Here is a 20,467-nt window from a genome sequence, read left to right on the forward strand (position 1 = left end):
CAAACCAAGATGGTGGAATTAAAAAAGATCAAAATTGTAACAGATCTGAAAATCAAATTAGCGTTCAATCCAAGAGTAGAAAAATGTATGCCTGCATAAATAAGGGCTATATTTCCCAGACCTTCATTATGTTTACTTTTTTTCCTCACAAATTTTCCAATGCACAGCTTGTTTATCTAACACAGCTGACTCTATGGAATTTGCTTGAGGTTTATGCCTCAGGCATTGCCTCTGTGAATCCATCACATAGACATATTGATGCCCTATTTGATGGTAACAGCTGATTCTTCACCTGCAATACGTTTGTCTGTAAGAATCTCTTGAGGAAAACTGGAACTAGAATATTGAATTTGTTTTGTATAAGGAAAAAATTAATTTGTGTTAAATGAAGTACTGTAAGTATTTGTAAGTACTTTTAATTCAAGTGGTCCAAATAGATATGTAGTGTCCAAATAGATATGTAGTTTCCATGCTAAAATATTATTTGATATAACTGTAAAGGGCAAAAGGAGAATAGGTCACAGAAGTTCTTTCTAGCTTCAGTTTTCAATAAGATTATGAAGGAGCTGTTTCTGACAAAAGGGTTTCTCTTTTTGGACTGAAAACTTAAAGCAGGTTAGAGAACTTGAGACACTTGAGAGAGCCGATGTTCATGTACTGCTATCATTTTAATTTTCTGTTTCCAAAGATAACCATGGAAGTGTGAATTGAGTATAAACTGATGCAGCACTATCTGCATCAATCTGAAGACAGGCCAAAGCAATAACTCTGAGGCAATTGCATGATCTGTTTTTTAGGAGTATTTTTCCAGTCTTAAGCTGCAAACTAGTTGTGATAACTTAAATATTAATTTGGTTAATTGCTCCACTCTTGTTCACTGCATGCAAAAAAACCAAATTTGGATGTTTTTTGAAGGCTTCTTATGAGAGATGTTGCTCTAATAGAATTTGTGAGAGTATAAGAGTACCATTCATACACTCTGTTTTCAAAAGTAGCACACTTACAAAAAACACTGAATTTTAAACCAAATTTCAAGTGTACCATTTCCCATGAAAATATTTGTCAAAAGGAGGACCTTGGCTTACATCTCAAAGACAGCTCGACTGTTGAAGAAGAATTGTATTTGTAAACTTCACACCAGGTATGTGCTTACCTACAACTGGATTTGAAATCTGCTATGCAGAGTGTGAAGTCTTGGATCTATAAGAATTAACCTTACTAAAGTAACAAGTTTTCACTGTTTTTTACCTCAGAGATTTCTTTTCTGTGAATAGAAGACCTCAGTGTCATTGTATTGCATCTGCACTCTCTTTTACATGTGAGACAGATATAGAACTTCCAGTTAGGAGGAAATTCGAGGAATTAAAAAAGAAAAAGACATGGAGGCACTTGGTGTGGGGGATCACAAACTGCATATACTGAAATCACTGGTAAATCCTCTATGGCTGTCAAAAAGCATGGGATTTCACCCTCCATTTGTATGGAGTGGAGTGATGCACTGCACTGCCATTATGATATCAGACAGGGAAAAATTTAGTTTAGAAGAAAATGGGGTATAAGTATAATCTTTTTCTTAACCTTCATTTGAACAAGGAGTGTGTTTGCTCATTTGGGCCATATGGATAAGGGCAAAGCTGAGATCCATGTGAGCCACTGGATCCCTGGCTGGGATCCCTACGGTACAATATAAGGAGATACATTTCTGTAAATCATCATGGTCTCCCATGATCTTCTAATTTATTTTAATCTATTCTAATTTATTCTTCTGTCTTTGGAGACAGCTGCTTTTGTAAGCTGATTATACTGTCTGTTTAAATCCATACACTTCACAGAATCTTCTTTCTTAGTTTTAATAAAAGTTGATCATTTTGGTAAGAGATTCTCAGCTACTTTTGTGATGTTAGCACACCACATAAGCTAAGGCTCCTGAGGTAGCCTTGTGATTGCAGGTCAGGGACTCCACCTACAAGCTACAGATGCAGCTGAGAGGTGGTACTCCCTCCAGCAGGCTCTGTGGACAGCTGGGCTGCTAGGACAGGAGAGGAGGCTTGCATCTGCAGCACACTCCCTAGAAGCATAGTGAAAATCCAGTCCAACTTAGTGAGCATGTCTTCCTGACAAGAGTTGTGTCTAGAGAGTGACTTTTTCTCATTAGGAGGGGTAGTTTGCCGCTCATGATTAGTGTGGTTTTTTTACTGTTATTTTTCATTGTAAGGCTTGTGATTTTAGAGAGAGGAGTTAGTCAGGTAACTGCTCTGTGTTCCTATGGATACCATATTGGTTTCCATTTGCACTTGTATTTTCTAGTGTTTTCTGCTAATTTAGCTTAAGGTGTCCTAAACAAGACTCTCCCTTGGGTGCATTTGCAAAGTTTAGTGAATCATACTGCCAGGAAGTTTCTTGTGCTATAATTTTAAATTTCCTCCTTCTCAATTTCATTCCATTACCTCAAGTATGCATTTCCTCTATTTTCCAAAAATTCCTTCGTCTTCTGTGTGTTTGTACTTCTCACATACTTGTGGTAATTGTGTCAGTCCAGTCATTATTTCATTACCGTTGTCATGCTTACCTCCTTTAACCTTTCCTTGAATCAGTTGAATTGTGTCCTTTATCAGTCCACGTCTTTAGGTTATCTTAATTTGACACGATGCTTCTGATTAACAGATTCCCAGTATTTCATATTTGTATGACTCTTTTAAAATACTTATGACTCATAGAGCACACAGTCAGTTTAAGACAGAAGTTATCAGCTGCTGTTGTAAAAACCATTTACTATGTGCTAGTTTTATCGCAAGTTATTTACCCTTGCAGTGTTTGCAGTCATGCAGAATGTCTAAGGTATATTTAAGCACTGGATAAACATATATTTACCAGTCAACATTGCCATATTCAGATGTACCTACATGTAGAAAGCACCATATTGCTTGATGACCTGTACCTGCCATAAGGTCATATGCAGACAGCCTCTTGTATCTATGAAAGAAGTGTTACTTATTATGCTCTTGCATTGCAAAGTTCCCATTATTAAACACTTCTGTGTTTTTAGTAGGTGACTTTTTGCCAGATGTTACAATGTGTACATGATAGTGCATCATATCCAAACCCTGTACCCTATTCCCAAATTGTGAATCATTATTTAGCCTTCCAGTGTGAGTAACCTCTGTGGACAGCTGTGGTCAAGTCTTGGTTTTTCTCCAAGTCAGAGTGGTATGGCATGTGAAAACAGAGGTTTTACATCAGTTGTTTGCTCTTAATACTTCATATCTTAGGACCTGTGCCTGGTCAATTTACTCCTGCTGTCATGGGATTTTGGTTCACAGACACTGCATGAGCAGCAAAAATATTTTGGAACAATCCAATGCATGTGCACCCAGGTAGGAAGAATGCGGAAGACTGCTTACCAAAAAGTACTGCTACCTAAGCATCCAAAAAGTACTACCTATCTGAAAAGGGACCTGCCTGGTGAAAATATCACATAGAAATACATAGCCTATTTAGAGCAGCACATTCAAAACCACAGGTGCTATGATGATGGGCAATTCTGGAAATCCCTAAGATAGGTAGGCTCCTAAAACACAACCTGTATGTTTCACAAGGCATTCTTTTGGTTTTGTTTTGTAGCCTAACAGCAGTGGTCAAGTAGTAGGGAAAGTGCCTGGCCATTTTACTCCAGTTTTGGCACCCTCTCCCCATCACAGTGCGGTGCGACCTGTGACCCTGACCATGACAGATACTAAACCCATCACTACATCCACTGAAGGTGAGGCATCTTCACCTACAGCAACCAGTAAGTATTTCTTTAGGAAACAAAAAATGTCCATCAAAGATTTGAAATTATTTCAAATTAAGGCCAGAAAAAGGCGCCTTTTCCTACTATTTGACCAAGTGGGTGCTCCTCATTTTACATGGAGAGCAAACCTGGTCTGACTGCAAAGCTTTTCCTCCCAAAATTTCAACCCATAGATCATGTTACATGAACCAAAGTTTGTGACGTGACAAGCAAAATGAAAGGGAAAAGCCTGCATATTTGACCATTATTCAAGAAAAAGAAAATGTTTTTTTTCATCTGAGGTGGACATTGTTAAGACATTGAGAAGCACACCCAGACAGTAAGGTTTTACAATGACCCAGAGATGGAATTCCAGACAAGGACTGGAAAATTTGCTCCTCAATGAACTTTCCTACAGAAATCGAACCTTGCTACAACACATACTGAATCTGAGCTATGATAATTGCATGTTAATATAGGTTGTGTCATTTTTAGCAAAAACAACTGCTGTGGCAAAAGAAAATTTTCATTCTTTGTCATTTCTACAAGGGATGGTAGATCCACTGTATGTGCTTGTTGCTTTTTTTTAAAATAGAAAGTAACAAACTCTAACTTCAATGTTTTAATCTCTTTACTACATACAGGATCATGTTATTTATCCTATTATCTTCAATGGAATTGCAGTTCTAGAAATACAGGCAAATATCTAGACTAATTTATTCCCTTCAGAGTATTCATAATAAATGGTGCAGAATGCTGCTTTTTAACTGTGTTCTGAATTTCTGTTGTTCTTGAACTGTTATTTGGATTTGAGATGGCCATGTTGCCAGCATTTAACAGAGTAATGAAGATTTTTAGGAGACACTTCCAGATTCTTGGAAAAAAAATCTTAAGTCTTTAAAGTATCAGTCTCTTTAGAATTTGTAACATTTAAATGACTTGTTCTAGACCTATTTAATATTTGAACTTCAAATACAGTCCCTAACTATTGGTCTGCCATTAATGGAGACCATAAACTATCCTTTTCAGGTGTTATACCACTTTAAAACTTTACATTAGAATCTGAGGAAGATGTGAGACTCAAAGGCATAAGATGTAAAAGTGAAAACTATTTTAAGCATTTATCATAAAAAGATAGTAGTAACTTTTGGAGAAACTACTGCTGAAGTATATATATATATATATATGCATATATATTTACGCACATATACATATATATATGGAAGCATTTTATCTGTCCTTTCAGTATATTAGTTTTGTTAATATAATAGTTTTGCCGTGAGTATATCTGTAGCTTCACTGGTGATTTGTGGTACAGTTTTTTGATCTTTTATAAGAGTTAGCTTTAGCAGCAAAGAAAAGCTGTTGCTCTAAACATTTGCACCAGAAAAGAAAACTGAGAAATTAAATGCTTGTACAATTTCAAGTACTTGTGGTTTCATTCCACTTTGACATGATTGTTCTTGGCCTGTGTATCTCTCTTAGATGAGGTCATGGTTTCTGATAAAAATGGCAAAAAGAACACAGTAAATGCCAGAACTGTTTTGGGATATTTTCTGGTTATATGACCTTAATCATCATAGGAAAGCATACTTAATCTGTACATTGTCCTACTACCAAGTGAACTATTTAGATCATATTTTCCAATTAAATCATCACCCAGTTTCTTGTGCAACTCATGGGAACCTGAGTAGCTGATTCCCGCTGAACCTTTAGAACACCTTGGCTTAGATACATAAAGTAAGGCTTCCTCCATGCTTCCATATTAGTTTACAAGTAAATTCTTGCCACTACAGTACATAAATAAGAATAGAAAAAATCCCTATGTGCAAATTTTATTTGAATGTGACCGCACTGCCTACAAGATAGGTACAGCACCTTACGTGCTCAGGTGTGTTATGATTCTTAGAAAACTGTTTCCTTGATATAGGCTTTTCACACTGGGTTGATAACTGTAAGAGCATAAAACAATGAAGAAATATAGCTTGTTGATAAAGAAAATAACAATAAAATGAGGGATCGTGTCCTTCTGATATATAAATTATATATGAATACGTATAAACTGTATAATCAGTCAAACTGTATTATCAGTCATAACAGGTCCGCCACACAGATTACTGATGTTAACCTAATGGGAAAATCAACACTTAGCATGATTTATGGCATAGTTTTACTTTTATTTGCAGTAATTGACTGATTGATTTGTCTAAAATACATATAGTTTTATATTTATATACCTTGGACAAAAAATTATCATTATTATTCAGTGTGATGGAAATAAATTGACACATGATTTGCACTGCTTTTCATTCTGAAGTGCTGTAGCAGAATTTTTAATAATGAGAAAGAACATCAGGCTTTACAAAAATATTTGTGGAACCCTGTGGCCTCCATCATAATTTCCTTCTAATAATTGGTTAATTCTTATTATAGTTTTTCAATAAAGCCTATTTACTGTATATAGAATTTTTAATTTTTTGAAAAATGAATACATTTTCTTGGTTTTTTACCATTTTAACTTAATATTTGCAGGCCAGTTTAGTAAGTACTCTCATCTAGCTTCTCACTGGCATGCTTGTATATGTCTGTCCAGTTTTAGTAATTTTGCTACTAAGTCATCGGTAATTTTCCAGCAAATTTCCAGGCTATGATGCTACAGATTGCAGTGTGGACATCTCCACACTGGGAGGTTGAGTAAGACCACCTAACTAATTTGATAAGTGCCACATGAGAACATGATGACTTTTAGGACTTAGTGGGAGATACCAGAGAGGAATTTGTCCTACAGGTGGAGGATCCATTCCCTGTGGCTAATCCTAGCTTCTCTTGACATTCCCTTTCTCCTCAGAAAAGGATTTCTTCAGTCTTCTGAAGCAGGTAGAGAGAGAATTGTTTTAGTCGCTCCCCTCAGAAAATACTGTTTTCTGGTGTATGATGGAGTTGAATACTTTCTGTTATATTGCACAGTAAGAATTAGCTCCCTTCTTAGGAAAATATTAATCAGATTATATCCCATGACTGCAAAAATTCATTTAATGACACATAAGCGAACCAAAATTTTTGTTCTAATTTATGTTCTACTTTTACATTTGTTTGGTACTTGGTAAAAACAGGGCCTTTACAGAAATAAAAATAACGTGATCATGAATATTTTCTGTCAGCATTGTAATTTTAGTGGTTTCATCGTTGCTTTAGATTGGTATAATGGAAATTAAAAGTGTGATTAGTTAAAATAAATAAATTAGGAAATAATTTGAAAAAAAATTAATCAATCCAACTACTATTGTCAAGAGACATCATTGTGATTTACACATGCAGCTTCCATTGAAGTTTATAGGAATTTACACATGCCTTTCCAAATTTGGTCTAATATTTCTTTTGCTTACTCTAAAAGAAAAGCCAAAGACACTTCCTATATATTGCAAAATCATAACTCTGGATCTCTCATATTTGTACTGTACCTGCACAAGGTAATAGATATGATAGGTTGGTATTTTTATCAATATGTTTTGTTCTTCCTTAATCAGCCTACACAGCCTCAGGCACATCCCAAGCCAATCGATATGTGGGACTAAGCCCAAGAGACCCATCCTTCCTACACCAGCAACAGGTGGGCAAGTTTCACATAGGTGTAATGATGTAGAGAAGCTTTTGTGGTGTTACCTTCCTACATGCTGCCACGGGTATCTTGGATTAGACTGAAATCTTGAGGTTTTCAGTATTTGTCACGTGAAGATGATGTTTATTCTAAACAAATTGAATGCTTTAAGAAATATCAGTTCAGCCTATTCTTTCTTTCTTAGACTGGTCCCATCTTAAGGAACTCCTGATATGTTTCTTTCAATATTTTTTTTTTCAGAAGTTCATACATTTAATCTTTAATAGGATTTTAGGAAGTAGAATGAGGTGTTTAAGAAACAAATACTAATTTCAAAGTCAGTTTATAAAAATAAGCAAAACTTTCAAAGCAAAAAATACAGTTTATTATTTTCAAGTTTTGTTTCCATTTCCTCCAGATGTTTAATACATGTCTTCATTTTACTTTTAGAAGATCAGTTGTAAAACTGAATTCTCAAGGCAGCACATCATCATTTCTAGCATAATAGGTTTAAATTGGTCTGCTGATTCCAAATGTGACAAAAACACATTTTTATTCTAGTTTCTTACATCATTTATATTTCAAGTAGCATTTTAAATTTCACATCTCATTAATGCTGCAAATTTAATGCAAATGAAGTGTTTACCCAAACTGTGAAAATATAGAGCTGAGATTAATGACGGCATACAAATAAATTAGCTGCAGTCAGTAGCTAGGCCATGCACATGCAGAAATGGTACATTTCAAAAATAAATTCAGAACCTTTAGTATTTTAATGTACTTTATGATGTGTATTTGTGTTCCTCTTAGATGTTAACAGTATAGGACTTTGAAGTTCACAGCAATAGAAATGTTGCAAGGAGAAAAGCTGAATGTGGCAATAAGAAAGAGGACGTAAAATAGGCTTGGTATTTGTTATACTAATTTTTTTCTCAGACTTGTGTTACTGTCAGCATTTTATATGCATTCCTGTTTCTTTTTTCAGTAAAACCTACTTGTTCTACATCATTAAGATATAGCTGACCCTTGCTTCAGCTGAAACTCCCTATCCATACCCACTCACAGGGCAAGGAGGCAGTATATCCGTTTTAAAGGTCACCACATGCAGAGTTCAGAGAAAATCATAAAGATGATAATTTATTCAAAATAGCTGATGTGTTGCCAACTATTTTTTTAACCAGTAAGACTTAAATTCAAACATCTATGCACTTTATTATGAAAATATGTAGTGATTATTAGTGGCTCTTCTAGCCATTAATTTCTCAATAACTTTTCTGCCATATTGTTTTGTTGGATTTTTTTAAACCTCTCAAAGATTTTTTATTATGAAATATGTTTTAATTACTATGAAATGTTTTTTTTTCAAGATACAAAACATATGATTATTGTTTTTTAAAGCACACACAACACCTCTCTTTTTTATACAGAGTGAATGTAATTTGTAGAGTTCTTGTGAAGTTTTATACAGCGTTCTTTGAAATATCTCTGACATCCTCTTAATTTAGGGATGTGCAATATGTTTTTTCCCCTTTGTAGTTTTGGACACAATTCTTTCTGCAGACTGCTCCTGCTTAGGCCTACTCCACTTTCCAAGCTCATTGAAAGACTTCTTAATGTCTTGTCACATGCCAGAAAGTAGAAGCATATTTAATTTTGTCCTGGCTGAACTTGACATATATATTGCTGATGTTTGGCATCTTCTATTTATTTTTGTCTTTGTGTGGATCAAAATAGATTTCAAAATTTCAGCAGTGTCCTTGTAGCATCAAAGTGAGGGGGATCTCAAAGGTCTTTGGTATTGACATGTGTTGTGTCTGATACTCCCTTCCATGGTAAAACATGGCCAAATGGCTTAAAGGGAAGTGGAAACTAAGCTAAATCTAATATGCACTTCAGAAGCAGAAAAATTATTTAATGCTACTGTGTTAAACCAATGTTCCCCTTTTTAAAGTGTATGGATTCATGGTCTCATTATATTAATCCAAGAGCATCAATTGGTGACCAATGAGCCATGTAATATATTTAAAAATATCAGTGTTTTATTGTCTTTGCTCTTAACTCACTATTCTCTTCTAACATATGCAATGGACATATCTGTGTTTGCCTGAGTGTGTGTGTGTGTGTGTGTGTATGAATGCCTACAGATGTGTAGAAAGTTAAGGACTAGTATGCCCAGCTCAAACTATCCGAAAGAACAGAATACTTAAAGTTTTTCAGATGGATAAATATGGACATATAAGTATGTATAGGTATGTTTCTAATGAATTAGTTACTTTCACTAGTTACCTTCATTAGTTACCTTCGTTAGTTACCTTCATCTCCAATTCTAAAGATGACAGACTATACACACACACACACACAAACAAACGTGTGTGTGTGTGTGTGTGTAGAAAGTAATGTAGAGCATTGAAATTGTCTAAACAACTTCAATAGAGCCAAGGTTATCCTTTGGTAAGGCAGAAATGGGATTGATTTACTATGTCCTTTCATTACTTTACAACAATGCAAAAGAGACCAGTCTTCTTGTGGCAGATTTTAAATGTATTTGCTTTAAAGCAACCCATGATGAATGAAAAGAAAAATCAAGGGGTATGTGAAATAAGGCGATTAATCATTTTGTATTAGTGGAGAGAAATTTTCAATTAGAAAGCCATTGCTTTTAGTTCCAGAGAAATCTTTTAAACGTTCCTCCCTGTAATGCACAGTGACCCCTCAAGAATAAATATTGTCACTAGTACCTTTTTTACTTCATTGGAGGAGTCTTTATGAAGATTTATTTTCTCTGGTTATGAGGAATAATAGCAAGTACCCACGAGTGGGTTTTTTTGCTGTTAAGAAGAGCCATTATGTAGCCCATTTAAGTTGCAGTAACACAATAAAATAAAAAGTTACACAGGTATTTTGCAATGCACACTCACATGGATTCCTGACAAAGTGATAGCTTCCTAGAAATTCCAGTAAACCATGTACAGCAAAGCATACCCTAAATGCTCACATTTAGATGGGAAGCACTGAAAAAAACTTTGAAAGACAATACATAGTAGGCCAAGTGAGAGAATTTTTTGGCTTTTACTGATCTGGATACTCTGAAATTGTGATGTTATATGCATTACTTAGCCTGTGACATTGATATTTAGAAAGACTGGATTCTAATGGGGAATGAAAACTATGCAGTCCACTTTCTGATACACTAGCTGGTGGATCTCCCCATTACTTGCCTTGAAATGCCAGCTATTTCTATGCTGTGGCATAAATAGTTACAAAAAATAGCATCAGAGAATCCTATATATCTTGGCACTTTCTTGTAAAAAATTCATATCATACCTTCTCTGTCTATTAGAAATTATTGATGACCACTTGTTTTTTCTTTTTTTGATTCAGCATCAGCTTCTGAGACTTGTTAAGTGTTGATAACATAACTGCAGGAAGAACACCATGGGAGAGGGCAAGGGACATGACAAGAGCTAGTATCTGAATGAGAGAATTTTTCTAAATTTTATCGTTGGTCATTGGTGGAAGTATTTTCTGAAGCCAAATCTAATGTTCATTGTTCTTTATCTCTGCTGAGAAACATCCTAGCTAAATTAAATAAAATAAAAGTGAGGTGGGATAATCTTTGCTATTATATGGGTGCACCTTCATCCTCCTCCTCCCTATTAATTTGCATTTATTGAAGATTTCTAAGCCTAGACTAGAGGAAAAAAACAACAAACAAACAAACTGAGGAAAGTCAGTCAAATTCTGCCCTCTATAAATTCTTTGCCAGATTCTACTTGTGCCTGCATTACTTTGGCTAAGTAACTTTAATGACCAGATCATTAGTTCAGTAACAAAGTCCTAATGATCAGGATCCTCAGAGTTATGTGATGACATTTCTTTAGCCTCCTTGTGTCATGGTTCTCCAACTTCATGGATTTATTATGGTATTGAAATGACAAACACTTAGAGTCAGGTCATGTTGTTTCTGGCAATAATGCTAGAAAGTTGCCAGAAATACTAGTCGTATACTTTGCCTGTGTAAATAGTTTAAAAAGATAGATGGATGGATGGATGGATGGATGGATGGATGGATGGATGGATGGGTGGATGGATGGATGGATGGATGGACATTTGTATTTATTGCACGTGCAGATGAATGACACCACAAAAAAATAAGGTTTCTGTTGGAATGAATGAAATAACTGCAAGGTTTTTGTTCTTGACCATTTAATTTTAGTGCACCTCTGGCCTTGTATGGATGATTCTATTTTTAATTAGAAAACATAAATAAATGGAATAGCTATTAAAGTTGTTAACAATAATCTCTAAAACTTTCACTGTGTTAAGCAATACTGTCCCAGTTGCTGAGGAGTTAATGAACTCTTCCAATTTTTGCACTGATAAACTCAGTGTCATGGTTTTCACTAAAGTTTGCACTTTCTGGGTATGATGGTATGTTGCATTCATGATTTTCACACAGATTTTAAAATTATGAGTGAGACCTTTTCAATATATATAGTAGTAAGGTCTCCAAAATGATCAGAAAACTGTAGATAGCTTTTTATTTCCTACAAATGCCTTCCCTGTCTCTTCAGTAGAAATTTCTTCTTACCAGATGCATCCCTTAGTTACTGAGCTGCACAGTTCAAAATGTAGTTCCCTTCATACTATTAATCATGGAAATTGTGAACTTCAATGTCCACTGAGCACAGAGTATTTGTTTACAAAATGTTTTGAGTGGATGTTACTCTTGCATTCAGCAGCAGGCTGAAAGAAGAACACAGGCGGACTCCTAAAGAGAACTTGTCAGTAAAGTCAGGAAACAGGTTATCAACACTTAGCCTGTTCTTATTGTGTCCCTTATCATAATTGACAGTTTGACGTAAAACTGGGTCACATGATTGCCAGGGAGGTATGTAAATGGCTAAGAGGTCACCTTTCACATAAGCTTGCTGGAAAGGAAACACATTTAAAGGAAGTTTCAGTCAGAACAATGACAATATGCAAATGTTAAGTTTTATGGGCTCTTCTCAACTAACAGAAGCTATAGCAGTCTCCTATTACACTTTCCAAAATACAATTCTTCTTTTACTAGCTGTCACAGAAACTTGACATGGATGTTAGTCTTAACCATTCTTTACATACAAGGCTACAAAATCTGCTTAAATACCAACTCCTAAAAGTCATTCATACTGTGATTAAAGATTGAGCTGTTGGGCTGTGGGGTTTTAATGTATGTGTGATTTGCATACTTAAAACACTACAGGATGGTTATGCTTGCAGGGTACTGTTTAAATTGTGAAGACAGCTATAGTAAAATCAAGCTCTTGGGTAGAACTTCACATCAGTATGTCTCACAGCTCTGGAAAGTGCAAAACAAAATCAATTTCCTGGCATTCTACAGAAGAGAAGCACTCAGTCTACTTCTTTGCTTGTCTCCAGGCCTGTGTCCACTTCCAAGCTTGTGTTCCCTTCCTGTAAATGAGGAGGTTGCACAGCCTCCCAGGAGAGATGCATGCGGTGTTTTCTGCTCTCGGCTGCTTCATGACTGCAGCAGTGGGGCTGTATCACAGGCATAAGGGCAGAGCCTAGGATCCAGGACTAGGAAAATGCCTGAGCTACCTGTGAGGACTCCTCATCTTCTGCAAGGCTGGGCATCCATTTCCACTTCATAATATAGACTCATCCTCTTTCTCTTGTAGTTACATAAGAGATAAATAAGAAAATCGCTGCTAATGTTTTGAGTGTGGAAGATGTTATGGAGTGAGGTTTTTGTGGCTTGCTTTGCTAAAATCCACAGAACTGTGGACTGAATGTCAAGTCTTTTCAGCAGCCTTCTAGGGAAGACTTTTCACCACGTCATATGTCAAGTCAGGTCATTTATTTTTCATTTATAACGTACATTTGAGGAAATTAGTATTGTTTTCAGCAGCTATTAGATATGTCCTGGGGATCATTTCTTATGACTTTCTACTGAGAAATGTAAGTTTTCTCAAGTAGTTTCCTGCCTCTCCTCTTCACATATCTTGCAGAGAAATACTTTTAGGGTGGCTTATAGTGGGTAAGAATGACTGTGCCTTCTCCACTCCAGCTAACACTGTGGCATGATTTTAGAGGTACGTAAGTTACTCTGAGGAGAATAAGTACACAGAAAGCTTTCAGTATTACTCCAGATTATACATAGCATTTGAAATACTGTAGTGAAGTGCCTTATGTCCTTCCAAAGCTTGGTATTCGTGTCATGTCTATCACCCAAGCTTTCCCTTCTGGGCTATGTGGGCATCCTCCCAGGGCAGCCTCCCACTGCTGCTGTGATCAGACTTCTTCCATCAAAAGGAGTCCAGACTTACAGAGTTCTATTAAATTCTACGGTGTTTTTACCTAGAAGCCACTCAACATATGCAAAGGATGCAGATGCAGACTTTGGAAGTGGTGTTTCTAAACCTTAGACCTGCAGACATCTTTCAATAGGAGTGACTTGGGAGAGAAAGTTTTACGTGAGGGAGAGTTTAAAAAACTAAAAATTTCAGGCAGGTTAATTTTTAAAGACAATGGGGCATCCATGCGGGCCAAATGAGGAATGTGGAGCAGCAGTTTTTTACATTGGAAGGTGTATTTCAGTACAACTAATACAGCCCTGGGCTTGTCCACAGAGCCAGCTGTCATGCAAACCTGCACCTCTCCATGGTGTTGTCAGTACTGCAAGCATGGTGCAGTGAACAGCACTACAGTACTAGCTGGGAGTCTCATGGGGCATGAACCTTCTTATAAATGTGCATGTACATGCCTACAGATTAGGTATGAAATGCACATGTTGCATTATTTTCTTTGCAGTGTTTGGCTGTATGTGAATTGAGGTACATGCAACTGTAAATAATAAGCAGCATGCCATTACTAACATTTATGAAATATGTTTCAAAAACTTTGTGGTGCTTTCTTAATGATAAATTTGACACATAAACTGTATGAGTGGAAGGTTTTCACACAGACTGTGGGAAGAATACAGTGATATAGTGCAGAAGCTAATTTACTGAAATGCAATATATCAGTCTCTTGCTCTTTTCCCCAAATGGCAAATGCAATTAAGTTCTATATAACAAGCTAAGTGCTTGCCAGATTTTTTGAGTTATAACTAAGTGAATATAATAATTTGGTAGTGCTAAGTTTGTGATTTTAGTATATTTTTAATGGTTCTAATCAGCCACAGGTTGTTTATACATAGATTTTATATTTTGTGAAGAAGTAAAAAAGGGGGGTGGGTGGGAGGGTTTAACCTTTTAGTCTTTTGTTTCAGCTGCAAGTGAGTTTTTATAGCTAAGTTAAGAAGCTCTAAAATATGCATTTGTAATGAAGATGATGACATCCTTAAGGAGAATAGCAGAAATATGTCTACTGTACATTGAATAACTGGGCTGACATATTTTATTATGTTTCCATTATAAAAATCAAGTTCAGAATCCTGTTTTGTATAGTGACTAAATCAAATGTTTACTTACCCATTTCTTTAAACATGTTTAATATATTATTCACAGTTACCTCTAGCAAACTTTTAAACTGCATGTTTCCTTTTCTGGTTAATTTCATGTGGTTTAGTCATGCTTTTAATGGCCTTTAGAAGGTCCCTTGGAGTTCTTTAGATAACAAACAAGAAACAATCCCTATGAAAACATCAAAGACTAACATTTCCACTTCTCAGACCTTAACAGCAGGAAGCTTATTAGTCTAACAGCCAGACAGGGTCAGGTTTGCAATATTGTCTTGTCCTCAGCATTTGTATTTTTCAGGAAAAGACTGCAATAAATTGTGCTCCTGTGAAAACAGTTTATTGTAGTTTGTTTGCTATAGCCTGTGCTATCTCAAGAATGTGAACATGGACAGAGAAAACTAAAATGCATTGAATGCAATTAAACATTATCTTCAGAGTGTCTAATCATATATAATAGTACAGCAATTTATATAAACATGACTATACAGAGAATAAAACATATATTTTCTTCAGAAACCAGATAAGTTCACTTTCTTAAGCTTAAAAATAAGCAGCATATATTTTCAATAAATCTGCTAACACTATTGGGCAGCTGTTAAGTAAACAGAGCTGCTGAGGGTTGCTTGAACAATCTGCGAAGGCAGAACTGATGATTTGAGGATCTGGGAAGAATTTGTTTCAGCTAATATTTAGTACATTTGTCTTTATATTAAAATGCAGTAAAGTATTTTAAATTCTACTTTTCTGAGTCTGAACACGATTAGATAATTTTATCACCTCTTGCTAAGTAATACCGCTTTCAGTAACACTTGATTAATAAACTTCAGTTACAAAATATCTTTACTCTTCTTAAATGGCTAGATAACAACATAGAATTGGTGGCAAATTTTTCTATAAATTGCATGTCTTCTATGTTTACCAAAAAGCATGCTAGAAGATATTGATTATATTTTACCATACTAAATACACATTATATAGAGCACTGCTTAAAAAGACAGCATAATTATTTCCTTTCTTAAAGTATCGCACTATTTATTATTAACATTTCCTTTTATTCCAGCTCAGTTTGTAATCTAATAATGGCTAATTGTTATGTGCTACACACTAGTTACTCTTTTATGCTTTATTAATAGAGGATCATATTAAAGTGGCATTATATTAAACAAGTCTATAGGCATTTATCTCTCAAAATAAGTTATTTTTCTTTGTTTTGTTTTTTAAAGTTACTTATTGGGAAAGTAAGACTTTTGCCATGTACAGTACTAGTTTGCATGTATTCATTTAAGTACTAAAAACTGTAGTATGCTCGATCCATATCTGACTGCTAGGTTTCAATTGACAGCTGAGAATTTGTGACTGGACCATGAATCAAAACGGCAGGCATTTATACCCCAGTGCCAGTGAGGATACATTGGGAATTACTTGGCAAAGGTAACATTTTAATTATTTCCACCCCTACACTGCCTCTAAAAAGTTGCATAGAGCAGCAATATCTGTTTTAGTGGGCCTCCAGAGTATATGTGACAGCATTGTGATCAAAATATGTGTGTAACATTTCTCCTAAACACATTTAGGTTATCTTTCATGCAAGCTGGCTTTAGATGATCCCTTAATGTGACACCTGAAATAACATCATGCTGTCCTATGCAAAAGGTTTGCAAGTTGAAGGAAATACTGATCCTCGGCTTTAAAAATGTCTTTGCTCTCATATTTTTGGGACCTGATTGCTAAGAGAAAGAAAACGGTGCTTTTAGAGGTATGGATGAGTATAATCATAAATGACTGAGGTGGTGGTTGGTTTTGGGTGAAGAATAACTATATTATTTATAGAGACTTTTCTTACCAATTGGCTGGTGTAGTTTTAGGTCACTAATATATACCTGAAGGTAAGATATAAACCATCTTATTTTTCAACTAGATAACAGAAAAGTTAGGAACGATTTACAAAAGACGTTTCTTTTTCTATGAGCCCACCCTGTCCTCCCTGCAACAAATAAACCAAACAATAAACTTCATTAACCTTTGATATATTATTAATTTATTAGATTTTACATCTCTTAATATATAGTGGACTATGATAATAGCAGAAGGTGTTTATCTAAATAGGCATATAAACTAATCAACATAATTTTGATACATCAGGTTTTATCTTTTTCATGTACAGGATTATCTGCGGCACTCAATACTTAATGAGAGTTGTCCATGTAAGGCTTGTAGGTTGGGAGCTTATCAGATGAAGTCTGATAGAAGCCACTCACTCATTAAATAATTTAAAATATTTTTTAGAAATTTATGTGTACATGAAAATATATGTACTTCTGAATAATTAGTGTTAGTATGTGTGTGAGTGTAATTTATATGTACTATATACAAAATGCCTTCTGATGCATTGTGCTGATGGTCCTATGGATTGCTAGAAATTTTGGGAGCTTTGAGTATCAACTTGGAAAGGAAATTACTGAATTTAAAAACTGGTGATGTTTAAAAATCTGAAATTTAATTTTTTATGTATTTGTTTTTTTTTTTTTTTCAATTTATATGAAACAATGTTTTAAATCTGAAAGAATTGTGGCAGTAAAATAAGACCTTGTCATTTCCTTCCTTTATATTAGAGAGTACAATGAAAAATTAGCTAATGGATTCACCTCATCTCCTCAAGGGCTGTGATTCACATTACAAATCCCCATCACACAGTAATTGCCAGAGTTTTCAATGTACTGCCAGGAGTGAATCCAAACTAAGCTTTTATAGCACGGAGGGGGTGATTTATTCTCCCACTACAAAGTGACATTTTTCACGGCATTGACAGGCATTAGAAAATTACATCACAACAACCTAGCTAGGAGCATCCTCACAAGGTTTTAATCAGTCGTCACTCGACCCCCCCTTAAAGCAATGCCAGTTACACTGATAGAAGCACTGTCCCAGTGTTTGCTGAATTCTGTTTTTCAGTACCATCATACAACACCCTGGGCATAAATTGTGAAAAGAAAGGAAAAGCGGGGGAAAACATTTCTATGTACTGGTCAAGAAGACTTTGGTGGTGAATGAAAGCCTTCTCCACGATCCATTTGCTGTTACAGACCCCACTTCTTTGCAGATCACTCCCAGAACGCTGCCTGCCACTCTGGCCCTGCCAACAAACACAGGCACTGCCAGAAGAGCTTGGCCACAAAACCTGCCATGGGCGTTTTTTTCGAGGCCTAGGCTATGCCACTTGCTCTTGGGTTCGCGCAGCCTAGAAGGACAAGGAAGCAAACAGTTCTGCCTAAGCAGATGGCTTTTAGTTGTTTGGTTTTTAAAGATGACATTCTTCAAATCCCACAGAGATAAGAACCTAAGAAGAGAAATTATACCTGCACAGGTTAAAGAGCTCCTTAACAGTGCAGGTATAAAAACAAGAATATATTTCAAAAATAATTGTTACATGTGGGCAAAGAAATATATCTCAATCCAAACAAGTTGTTGCAACTCTAAATGGTTTGATGAATGTTTGATTATGTGATTTCTTTAGATCTGCAGAGCTCAGTTTGATTGTACTCAATCTCACCTTTTACATCAGGCTTTTGTGGTTAAGTATACTGATTTTCAGAAGGGTTATTGACCTCAGGCAGGTGAAAATGTTGGCAGTCCCTCAGTGTTAGCTGCTCTATCTCTACAGACATCAGGTAGCAGATATGCTCAGGTTGAAACCTTTGGTCTCAAGCATTGTTGGTGAACCACACCTTGGAAGTTTGGAAAAGGTGAATGACAAAAAACTTTCTGTTATTTCTGTGTGTCTTTGTCTTACTTATAGTTGCCTATCCTACCTCATGGTAGGTACAATGCATAGATTTCAAATTTCTTTTTTTTTTGTTTTATTTCATTAGAAAATTATGTGTCTGTTGGCATCTAAAAATTCAGGTATAAAACCGTAGTGGTCTGTATGCAAAGACTGAACTTTGCCGAAAAGAGAATATGAATAATGCTTAACAAAAAAGGACCAAAAAGCCACAAAAATTAGATCACTGATACAGCATTTTCTACAAAACCAGAAGTCTTGCAGTGAAAAGTGATAACAAAAAATAGATTAATGTTCTGCATAGCTGAGTTAAATATTCTAGTATCTTTAAAAGAAATGCTTATATTAAACATTCAGTGAGCATCCTAAAAAACCCAAAATAAAATGGAAAAAATCCCTATCCTAGTTATTTGGTGAAGTATTTAGAAGTAGCAATTTTTACTTTTGCTCCTCATGCCAAACCATCTACAGCTTTTGTTTGGATTGGTTTGATTTTTTCATTGCTTACTTAGAACATTTAGGGTACATATTCTGTTGTTATATGACTTTTTATATTTATTCATAAATGTATTTTTTTGTGTCTGCTGAAATTTGAACACCATTTAAACACATCAGTAGAAATAAACTCTCCAATACATTTATGATCATTTAGGTAATTTTTTTGGTGTACATGCGAAGAAGATATTCAAAACCATTAAAAAACCCCAAATCCTTATTTTTTTGATAATGGCAGTTCTGTTTTCCTAGAGACAGAAGGTGAGGAAAAGCTGTGAAAATCTGTAAGGCTCATTTAGAAAAATACAGTCTCAGTCACTATGTGAGGGCAAGAGTGTATGCAAAAAGTACATTTAAGAAAAAAGTGAGTGACAAAAAGTGGGGGTGTGTGTGTGAGGCTGATAGCATGAGTTTGATCCTAAATCTAAGCCACTCATTACACCACTGATGGTATTTCCAGTATAAATACTCATAAAAGCTGGCATGACGGGTCTCTCCTAGACCATGTGGAATTTTTGCATGTCTTCCACAGACTGTTGGCAACTTTGCATAGCCAAAGTGTACGCTTCAATTCAGCTATCAAAAAATGTATTTTTATTTATATTAATTATTTTAACAATCATTCTGCATTAAGTGTTTAACATTACGTTTACCCTATTCAGGCAAATGGACTAGACTAGAATTTCATGCTTTCATTCTGTTATCTTGACACATCAGCATAGTACAACAGCTGGCTCATTCCTGGAGATGCTGAGGGGAGCACTGTTCTCAGAGTGCTGAATTTCTTTCTCAGCTGTAGCTGTGGGGTATTCAGCATTCCAAGCATCATTCCTCCCCCTCCCACTACCCACTCTCCCCACACCACTGTGTATTTATGCTAAAAGTGCTGATAAGGCAATCAAATGGGGTAATCTGATTTATCAGAGATAGAAGTCGAAGGGGAATTGAGAATGGGTGCATATTGCCTTTGCTTTACAATATCTTGTACATGACTGGTATTGAGAATGCATATAGCTAAAATTACACAGCCAGCAGCGTGTCTGTGGAAACCATTTTGGCAAACACAGACACCTGTTAGAGCAGTAGTTCAAACACTGTGACCTGTGTCCCTCCCTCATTCCTCTGCCCAGCAATGGTTTGGAATAAAAGTAGCATTTCGTTACAATTCAAGAACAAAAAGGCTGAAGTTTCTTGAGTGAAAAAATATTCACAGAGAGACAATCAAATGATTTCTTATCTTTATAAATTTAAATTACTAATTCTAATAGTTTTGCACAACTCTGTAATGTGTAATAATGTACAAAACATTGTTTCCTCCCCATCCAGGCAAGCATCTTCCTAAGAAACACTTCCTAAGAA

General features: G+C 35.6%; 1 protein-coding gene across 4 annotated transcripts in view; it reads left to right on the top strand.

Annotated features, from left to right (window-relative positions):
- NFIB (nuclear factor I B) overlaps positions 1–20,467 on the top strand; it is a 163,275-nt gene that overhangs the window by 136,091 nt on the left and 6,717 nt on the right. The window contains exons 9-11 of one of the 4 annotated variants that reach the window (XM_058824501.1): positions 3,622–3,787; positions 7,297–7,379; positions 16,175–16,263. The exons of 1 other annotated variant lie outside the window; for it this stretch is intronic. In XM_058824501.1, coding sequence (XP_058680484.1) covers positions 3,622–3,787; positions 7,297–7,379; positions 16,175–16,263 — 338 coding nt within the window. The remainder of the gene's footprint in view (positions 1–3,621; positions 3,788–7,296; positions 7,380–16,174; positions 16,264–20,467) is intronic. 2 more of the 4 variants (XM_058824502.1, XM_058824503.1) reach the window with 2 other exon arrangements.

This window comes from Ammospiza caudacuta, chromosome Z (assembly GCF_027887145.1).
Source record: "Ammospiza caudacuta isolate bAmmCau1 chromosome Z, bAmmCau1.pri, whole genome shotgun sequence".
Classification (NCBI taxonomy): domain Eukaryota; kingdom Metazoa; phylum Chordata; class Aves; order Passeriformes; family Passerellidae; genus Ammospiza; species Ammospiza caudacuta.